The sequence below is a fragment of the Phaethon lepturus genome, unplaced genomic scaffold (assembly GCF_000687285.1).
Source record: "Phaethon lepturus isolate BGI_N335 unplaced genomic scaffold, ASM68728v1 scaffold1769, whole genome shotgun sequence".
NCBI lineage: Eukaryota > Metazoa > Chordata > Aves > Phaethontiformes > Phaethontidae > Phaethon > Phaethon lepturus.
The window spans coordinates 3,030-12,836 of record NW_010564008.1 but is presented as its reverse complement, the minus strand read 5'-3'; the positions used below and the strand labels follow the sequence as shown (position 1 = coordinate 12,836).

General features: G+C 50.3%; 2 protein-coding genes across 2 annotated transcripts; both read right to left on the bottom strand.

Moving 5' to 3' along the window:
* Positions 1-328: 328 nt before the first annotated feature.
* Positions 329-1,291, bottom strand: LOC104626719. The gene has a single exon (XM_010294717.1). The coding sequence runs from the start codon at positions 1,289-1,291 to the stop codon at positions 329-331; it is 963 nt and encodes a 320-aa protein (XP_010293019.1).
* A 2-nt stretch (positions 1,292-1,293) lies between these two features.
* Positions 1,294-8,428, bottom strand: LOC104626718 (keratin-associated protein 10-1-like). The gene is made up of 2 exons (XM_010294716.1): positions 7,179-8,428; positions 1,294-1,312 (listed from the first exon to the last, which is right to left on the bottom strand). The coding sequence occupies exons 1-2, from the start codon at positions 8,426-8,428 to the stop codon at positions 1,294-1,296; spliced, it is 1,269 nt and encodes a 422-aa protein (XP_010293018.1).
* Positions 8,429-9,807: the final 1,379 nt, after the last annotated feature.

Sequence of the window (9,807 nt, the reverse complement as noted above, 5' to 3'; positions counted from 1 at the left end):
GGTACAACCGGGGAATACAATTGATCCAGTAACAGTAAAAACCTCTTGGGGTGTGAATGCTGCAAGAGAGTTTTATTGGTTTGAAGTTCAGTCTGAGCACCTGCTCAGAGTTACTTAACTTCTCACTTACAGCTTTTCTGTTGCAGGAATAACTGAAGTGTGGTCAAAAGAGAAAGGCAATGCGCTCTATGAGTTTAATATGGATACAATAAGGGGTATAATAAGGCCAAAGCTTCTCTTGGGGCTAGGAACGGGAACAGGAGGAGAAAAATAACCTCAGACCTCAACTACGTAGCTTGCTATATTCACAACTGCTTCTTTATCTCCTTTAGCACAGCCATTTTGAAGCACAGCGACTCTTCTTGGAGTGGCTCGAACGTTTCACCACGTGATGGTGCGTCGAGTGCTGGGTGGCCCGTGGGTAGAGGCACTTGGACTTGCTTAGGTGCTGTGTCGATGAGCTCTTGTGCTTGGCTCCCTCCTGCGGCAGCAAGCATTTGGCTGCACGTGGCTGCGAGGAGCACTCCTTTATTGCCTGCCCGGGGGGGCACTTGGGCACGCGTGGCTGCGGCAGGCACTTGGTTGCACACTGCTGCGAGGAGTAGGTGGTGATGCACTCCTGCGTCGGGTAACCCTTCATGCACCTCTGCGGGGGGAACCCGCTCACGTACTCCTGCAGGAAAGACTGCGTTACGCACTGCTGCGGGGGGCACTCGGTGACCCCGCGCAGCGGCGGGGAATAGCTGCTGGTCATCCCCTGCAGGGACCGGAGCTCCGTGCCGTACCGCTGCGAGGAGCATTTGGATATCTTCTGTGTCCTGCATTCGTCCTTGCACGAGGACGAGTACTTGATCCCACATGGTGGGTACTTGAGTTTGCCTGGCTCCGGGCACCTGGGTGCGCATGGTGGGAGGCTCTTGGCCATGCGCTTTTTCTCAGGGTGGCTGGTCTCACAGGGCTGGAAACTCTGCGTTGTGCTCAGCTTCAGGCTGGGCTTCCTGCAGGGCAGAAGGCGAGTGGTCTCACAAGGCTCAGGGTACAGCAGGACATACTGCTGGACATAGGGCTGACAAGACAGCAGAGGTGTCTGGGTCACACTTGGCTGTGGGCACACGTAAGTGAAAGGTTGCGTGTAGCTTTGCCATCTCGGCATCGGGCTCTTGATCACGCTCACTGGGTGGCATGTGTTACTGCACGCATCGGACTTGGGTGTGCACTGCTGGATGCTTTCAGCGATATAGCCCGATCCCGGCAGGTACAGGTGTTTATACCGCTCCCCATAATAGTGCATGGTCACGCAAGGCGCTTACACCTGAAAGAAGCAGGAAAAAGACAGACAGTTCACACAGGCATCGGCTGGTTTTGTGATGCAGGACTGGGAGTTTCCCCGCAGGGGTCTCAAGCCCACATCCTAGCTCTCCTGGAGGTCAGAGGCTCTCAGTGGCTCACGACCTGCCCGTGATTACCCAGGTGAGGAGAGGAGAGTCTGTTCTCAGCTCATGCCCCCACACCCTTCTCAAGAGCCCAGAAATAATCAGGGATTGGAGCCAGGCAAACCGGAGAGTTTTCATGCCACCCTTCAGAGACCAGCTAAGTGTCCATCAAAGCATGTCACCAAGGAGAAGTGACATTATGATCCTCTGTCTTACTTCCTGGAAACCTCCTGTGTCCCCGCTGGGATGTCCTTTCAAGTTTATGTATGTCCTGCAACTCCCAAGCACCAGAGATGAAAGGCAAGCCAAAATTAAAGGTGTGTCCATGCTGTAATACTCAGGTGTGGCTGCAGTTCACGTGGGCAAACCGAAGCTGAGGTGAAATTAGCTAGTTGAGGGTAAGGATAGGTTTGTGGCAGCACGGAGCTCAGCACGTACGACCTGCCTGCCTGCCGATCCGTGGTCCCAGAGGGGTCTGCTGGGCTGGCAGCGTGCAGCTACAGGCTCTGAGCTTGCTACCGTAGCATCAGCTTCGCTGCCTCTGCAAGCCTTGCAGTCCCAGTGTCATACTATTTTATAGGCATCTTCAAGAAAAGACAAGAGGAAACACAACAGGATTGTTTCTAAGTATTTGGTGAAACCATAGCAGGAAAGAAGAAGCTATCAAGGCAAAATCTCAGCTGGTGTTAACTGGTCAAGTGTCACTGAGTTGAGAGAATTGCACTCATTTACAGCAGCCGCCAGTCCTGCACTACAGTCCTACAAGCCACAGTGTCCTGTTTTTGTTATGGTAACCTGAAGACCCACTGTCAAAATGCCTGGCATAGCAGCTCTGACAGTGAAACCTCATCCTGGCAGCCGCTGTGCAAGCAGCACGGAGGGGAGTCTCACCGAGACCGCATCCCTGGGGAAGGGACCAAGCGGCACCAGCTGGAGGTCAACACTTCCCTCCCGAAACCACGGTGAAATGTCTCACTTTGCCTTGGCCCTGGGAGTCGTAGGAGAAACTGTCCCACTTCCTTCCCCACACCGGAAAACACCGGTTTCAGGGAGTTTTCTGAGTTTTTAACAGGATTATTTTGAGCACAACAGGTACTGGAACCACTGACATGTGAAAGGTGCTCTGATCAAAAATGTTTTTTTCATTTCAACATTGTTTTTAGATTAAGGCGTATAATTAAATGACAGTAAAACAACTGCATTTTCTGAACAGCCCTAGTTCTGTCTATAATCACACTAAGGCGTTTTATCTTCCAAAAGCCTATTACTGGGTGACTATTAGCAGTAACAATGCTGTGTGTTACTATCATTAGGAAAGCTTTTTATCACTACAATTATAATAATCATCAACTAATAAAAACAACCTGTTGAAAAACAATGATAACAATTGCTACTACTACATGTACAATGTTAAAGTCTCTGGTGATGCTTATCAAGATAAAAAGCTTCTAAAGTAGGGAGAATTAATTGCTTCCAGGGGGTTCTTTGCATCTCAGACTTATTCTTATCATTGTTAGCCTCAACAGAAATTTTAACAGGTTTGGGCTTAGCTAGGGAGTCTCTCTGCTGACTTTCACATTGGCATTGAAGTTGGTCAGCTTCTTACTATTATCTGAAAAGTTCCTTTGTTTAAATTCCATAGAAAGGCGGCAGCAAATTTCTCCACGCCACTTCCTTTAGAGGAGTTGCTTTTTTGCGTGCAAGCTCATATCTGACTCCTGCCAGCATCGAGCCTCCTTCGGACTAGAACTAACAGAAAGCGTAGAAAAGCCCGCAAATCCCATTCCTGACTTCACAGTCCATCTGGAAGCGCTTTCCCAATATTCTTCAGTTTAGCACGGAGGAGATGCTCCAGCTGTTAGAGCCACACATGCCGGTGTTGAAGGCAGCATCCCCCAGAGGATGCTTCGCCGTGAGGACACAGGCAGGACCTCTGCCCACTCCAGCCACCCAGGAATAAAACAGCATTTCAGGAGCTCCATTAAAAGCCAGACTTACCCACTTCATCAGTGAGAACAACCGGAGAGAAGTGCCTAGGAGAGCCCCACGATGGCAGAGCTTTTATACAGTGAATAAGTGCCCTAGGGGAGTGAGGTGGTTTGGCTGGGTGATGCTCTAATTGCTGCCAGTCCTGGCTGAGCCACGTGCGGCTTCGTGCCGGCGGGAATGGCCATCCTCGCTCCGCGGAGCTGCCATCCCCGCCTGGCACTGCCGGGACGTCTGGCTTCCCTGTGAGCCGTGTCAGGAGGGATTGCGCGATCCGACGTGCCGAACCAGCGGTGTCCCTGGCAGGGGACCCGCACGCCCGTGCAGGGGCTGCTCGGGGCGCTCACGCTAGGAATCCCCACGCGTGCTGCCAAAGCATCCCCGCTTGCCCATTGCAAATCCAGGCCAGCTAAAACGCACCTTTCCGCCCAGAAAAAGATTGCAGTTGAGCCCACCCAAGGGACTGCTCAAGGGACAACTAATTTCCATGGGAGCTTCATGCATAAAGTCCCTTCGATGACTTTGAAAACGCCGTCCAGGAAGGACTCTCGGCAACTTTTTGCAGACCATAATTACTGTGGCATGCAGACTTCCTTCACTTACACAGAGAACCCAGGGAAGAGAAGGGTGATTGGGACTAAGAAAGCCTTGGGCTAAGGGCAAGACGGCTACTAAAAAGGACTTGCCACGAAGTGAATAACCTGCTGAAAGAGGTGACGCTTTTCCGGCACAACAAAGGGCAGAAGGGACGAGCAGGGCGCTGGGGCAGCCTGGGGAAGGGCAGCTGAATCAAACCAGGCTCGTGTCCTGAAAACACAAATCACATTTCCTGCTCTGCTGCACGGTCTCTGCACCAGTCATCCCTCCTTTTGTTCCCTGTTTATGCCACGAATAAACCCCAGGGAAAATTAACAGTGGCATGAGCATAAGTGCTGACCAGGAATGCATTTTTACGTAGTCATATCTGCATAAGCCCTGGCTTTTTTTTTTTTCCTTCCCCTTTAATGCAAATCTGACACCTATGAATTAGGTTCCAGCGTGCTGGGAATTCAGGTGAGGTCCCACACATTGAAATAAAAAGAGATGAAACAAGTTAGCTATTAACGGAGTAGGTGGAAAATTTCTCACCAATATCGAGCGCTGGGGACGTCGCTGGCTTGCCATCCCTGGAAGCACCTAAAGGACACGTGGACGTGGTGCTTTGGGAGAAGGTTTATTGGTGGACTTGGCAGTGTTACATTTATGGTTGAACTCGATGATCTTAAGGGTCTTTTCTAACCTAAATGATTCTGTGATTCTATGATTTGAAGCAGAATATTCATCTCTGGCTTTTGAACCACTGAGTAAATTTTCTATTTTTGTTTTCATCAGAAAGTCCAGAAGCCTGAAAGTAGGTTTGTTATTTACGTTTCTGATTTTCCAACAAAAAAATCTCCCTCAGTATCATAGAAAATAATACAGACAAAGTGCATGTTTTCCCCGTTGAAGGCCGACATTCCAAGAGATACAAAGGGAAGAATACTTTCTCTAGGCTTATCTTATTTTCCACAACTAAAGACAAAAACACTGAATCCAACCTGGATTTCTCAAACTTTCATTGCGTTTCACTCCTCTGAACTACAACACCCTTTTTAATGTTAAATTATCTGACCAAAGATTTTAGCAATCAAGCAGGCGTCAGAGACCAGGTAAGCAGATTAATACAATTTTTATAAGCTCCATAAATTCAATTCCTGAGCAAGCTCCAGATCAAGTAGCCTTCAAGTAACGCTAATATTCAGCTTAGTGTTTCCAGTGCAGGTAACAAAATATTAACCCGATGATAACATCGTGCCTTGTCATCCAAACGTTCTTAATTAGCATCTGTAAAGCCCTTTCATCTGAGAGAGACGCACAATGCCGCATGGGACATTGTTGAGGGGGCTATTATTATTCCCAATTAAGCACAGGGGAAACCGAGGCACATTGCACCGCGGTCACTTGGTGGTGCAGCATGAGTCAGAGCCAGGGTCAGAACCAGACTCTGTCACTACCACCTCCAAAACGAGCCCTGTGCGCTGGTGGCCACTCCACCCCTGTGAGATGAGGTCCTGCCACCCAGCTACCCAGCACCCAGGAAGTCTTCCCTACCGATCTCCTGGGCTCTGGTTCCTATGGGAAAGCCACAATGATGTGACAGCTCCTCAGAAGGCCACACCGTTGCTCGTGTCTTGGCTTTAAAGGGTACACAAAACGTTCGGTTGTGAGAGCATCCCTGGCTCTGCAAGGTCACTCCTGCTCTTGCATACTGCCTCTCCGGGCCAAAGCATCATCACTGGACATTCAGGAGAAGGTGTGAAGGTGAAGGTCTGCTCCCCCATGACCCACTGAGCACCCCGGGGAAGCAGCCAGGTGCCACCTCGACATGGCTAGATGCTCAGGTCTTGGACACCTTGCCTTCAGAGGGCAGCCCATGGTGGCACCCCAAGGTCACCGAGCAAGGGTGGAGCAGGGCAGGATGCAGGGCAGCGTCCCAGCCCGGGTCACACCTTCCTCTTCATCTTGCGACACTTGTTTTTGCCCTCCAAATACGCATGATCTACTTAGCACGAGCTACTACTCGTTTTCCTAATGATAGGGCATATTACAGGATTTTTGTATTTTTCAGACAGGAGTTCACTATATTTAATAAAGAAAAACCACCAGAGGACAAAACGACAAGATATTTAATCTGAGGTCAGACAAGTATATTTATTTAGGTATATATATGTATAATACAAGTATACATATATATAGTTTGTTTTCAGTACAGTGTAGAATATACATCTTCAGTCAGCATAAAGAATACAGTTAATTGCTTTTATAGTGCAAACATTCATAAAATAGTCGTGCTACAACTTTCAGTGTTATTTCAAAGACATTTGTTTGTTTCAGGTTGTGTTTTCAATATTAATTAAAGCAACCAAGTGAATAAAAAATTCCACGTATAAAATTTCAGCAAGGACCAACTTCACCGAGCCAGAAATCCTGTCTTGTTTGGGGACTCTACTGAAGTCAGCGTAGAGTCAGCAGTTTAAAGCAGCAGGGATTTCTGGTCACCTTCTGAAATGAAGGCCGTTGGGAATAAGATTGGTATACACTTTGCTTAGCAAATTTACATTTGGCTTCCAAATCTGTGAATGAAAACAGCTGTTTTGTAGAACTCGCAGCCTCGTGGAATCCAGGTTAACCTGAACATTGTCTCCCAAGGCCAGGACTAAACCCAGAGCCAGGCACGGGCCAGCCCTCCGTTGGCGCTCTGCCAGTCCTCTTGATGCTGTTGTGATCTGGAGTCCTTAGACATTTCTATCTCTTTTTTTCTTTCATTTTAAAAAATTAATTTCAATTAGGCGAGAATATAATAGCATCCCACTAAACTATGCCTTGTAGCAGATTAAGGTACAAGCCACAGGCACCTGGAGTGCAGCCATGGAAATAATATTGCACCCTGGCCCAAAGCAGAGCTGAGCTACAGGGGAAGTACTGGAAAAGAGGGATAAAGCAGACTTAAGCAATAGGAACGAGTCGGCAGGCGGTATGAGGAGATAAATAGCCCCTGCCCCAAAGCTGTACCTCGCTCTTCTTCCGTGGTCCTTCCTCTCTCCCGTTCCTTTTTACCAGGGCCATTTGGATGCAGAGCAGTACTTTTTGGAATGACTTGAAATTTTTACTCCACCCGACTGAGATTGCTGTGGGACACACTTGGTGGCACACTGCTGTGGGACACATTTGGTCACGCACTGTTGTGGGACACCCTTGGTGGCACACTGCTGCTGAGGGACACATTTGGTGGCACACTGCTGTGGGACACACTTGGTCACGCACTGTTGTGGGACACACTTGGTGGCACACTGCTGCTGAGGGACACATTTGGTCACGCACTGCTGTGGGACACACTTGGTCGCACACTGCTGTGGGACACACTTGGTCGCACACTGCTGCTGTGGGACACACTTGGTCGCACACTGCTGTGGGACACACTTGGTCGCACACTGCTGCTGTGGGACACACTTGGTCGCACACTGCTGTGGGACACACTTGGTCGCACACTGCTGCTGTGGGACACAAGTTATCTCGCACGGCTGTGGGACACAAATGGTAGTAGATTTGGTGGCACACAGCTGTGGGACACACTTGGTCGCACACTGCTGCTGTGGGACACAAGTTATCTCGCACGGCTGTGGGACACAAATGGTAGTAGATTTGGTGGCACACAGCTGTGGGACACACTTGGTCGCACACTGCTGCTGTGGGACACACTTGGTGGCACACTGCTGTGGGACACACTTGGTCGCACACTGCTGCTGGCATTCCTGCGGGATGTATGTGGTGGCACACTGTTGCGGGGCACAAGAGGTCACAAAACGGTGCGAGACACACTTGGTTGCACGCTGCTGCGGGACACACGTGGTGACACACCTGGTTGTGCGTTCCTGCGGGGCGTATGTGGTCACACACTGCTGCGGGATGCACTTGGTCGCACACTGCTGCTGTGGGATGCCCTTGGTCAGGTACGGCTGCTGTGGCACACACGTGGTCACACACCTGGTCGCACATGGCTGCTGTGGGATGCACTTGGCCGCACACGGCTGCTGGGGGGCATAGGCGGGCGGACATTGTTGCGGCACACACTTGGTCACACAAGGCTGCTGCGACACGCCTTTGGTCGCACACTGCTGCTGCGGCACGCAAGTTGTCACACACCGAGTTATACACGGCTGCGGTAGGACACGCTGGGTCACACACTGCTGCTGTGGTGCGTACTTGGTTGCATACTGTTGCCGTGGCACACACTTGGTCACACACTGGTGGGAGAAGCTGGAGGACATGACCTGCTGCCGGGGGATGCAGGGGGTCACATGCTGTGGGGTGCACAGTGTTGAGTGCCAGGTAGGCACTGGCAGGGGTCTGGCAGAGTACATCGGTGGGCACCTGATGGAGATGGGCTCCTGGTAGACGGGAGGGAGGCACTGCTGTAGGTAGCACGACATCTCAGTGGGGCTTCGGCAGGACTGGAACGACACGCGAGAAAGCGGAGCCTTTAGAGGGGCACCTAGCTGAGTTTCTTGTGGTCCCGCTGCTGCCCGCACCGCGGGACCAGCTTGCTTCACAGGGTGCTGGAGACACGTCCCGCCACAGCCTCAAAACCACACCAGCAGCAGCCGAGGACCCAACCCATCATTTTTAACTCTGAAACATTACATGAAGTCAAACAGTGGGGAAATTTAGAGACACGTAGCGCTAAACATCTCCCCAGACTGCAACTCTGTCCCCATCACCTGGACCTCCACGGGAGAGAACTGACCTTGGAGGTCAGCAGAGGAACGGCTTATCTCAGAGTTGCCTTTCAATCATTAAATCCAGTTTTCCTCTCCTGCTTTTGGTTGGTGACTGCTTCTGACGCATCAAGGAAAAACCCCAACCCAGAAACAAGCTCTGAACCTCTGGCCACATCTGCCATAGCAGGAGAGGCAAAGAACACCCAAGACATCACTTCTTGGTGACCCCGTCACAGCGTCACAAAGTTTATGCTCATTAGGGAACCGAAGCGATACCACAGCTCAACACAAACCCGCTAACAGCCCTTGTAGCATTATGTGCCCTGATACACCAAAGCTGTTCTGACTGTCGTCAGGCACCCTCAAAAGCAAACAGCAATAGCAGCACCCCAATTGCTGCTACCAACCTTTCCTCACATTTTTCAGCAGTGTCTCTTGGACTCAGATGCCCAGCTGGAGACACCATAAGAGAGTGCACTCCCACTCCCACATGGCAATTCAAACCAACTAGATTTAAAAACTTTTCCCACAGAGCATTTTTAATATGTAAAAAAAACAGAAATAAATCTGCATTTCAGCAGCTACAGAGGCTCGGCACAAACCAGACTTACCCAGCTCCCTGGTGAGAACAGCTTCGTGATGTGACCAGTGAGCCCTAATGGAAGGAGAGCTTTTATATAGCTACTAAACGTGCCTTGAAGGTATGAGGTACCCACGACATATCCTATTAGCTCCTGTGCGAAAGCTGTCCTGTGTGCAAGACTCGCAGTGACTAGCATCAGTGTATTCATCGCTGAGGATGAGTAGTTGAATGTCAGCTCCCCATAGTAAGAGTAATTACCTTTTGTATAATCCTCCCTGGCATGGTAAGACTGAATGGTATTTGGAGAGGCAGGCAGCAGCAGCATCCCCTGCCTAAGGGGTTTTGCAAGGCAGAATTGCACCCAATAACATACCGTCATGGCTTTCCAGAGGTCTTACAGTCCCTGGAAATGTCCTGGTGGTCCCCAGAAATGGGGCCATCCCATCACTTGGCCTCTTTCTGCCCATACATGACATTGGCTTCATGCCGTGAGGGATGCACTGACCCC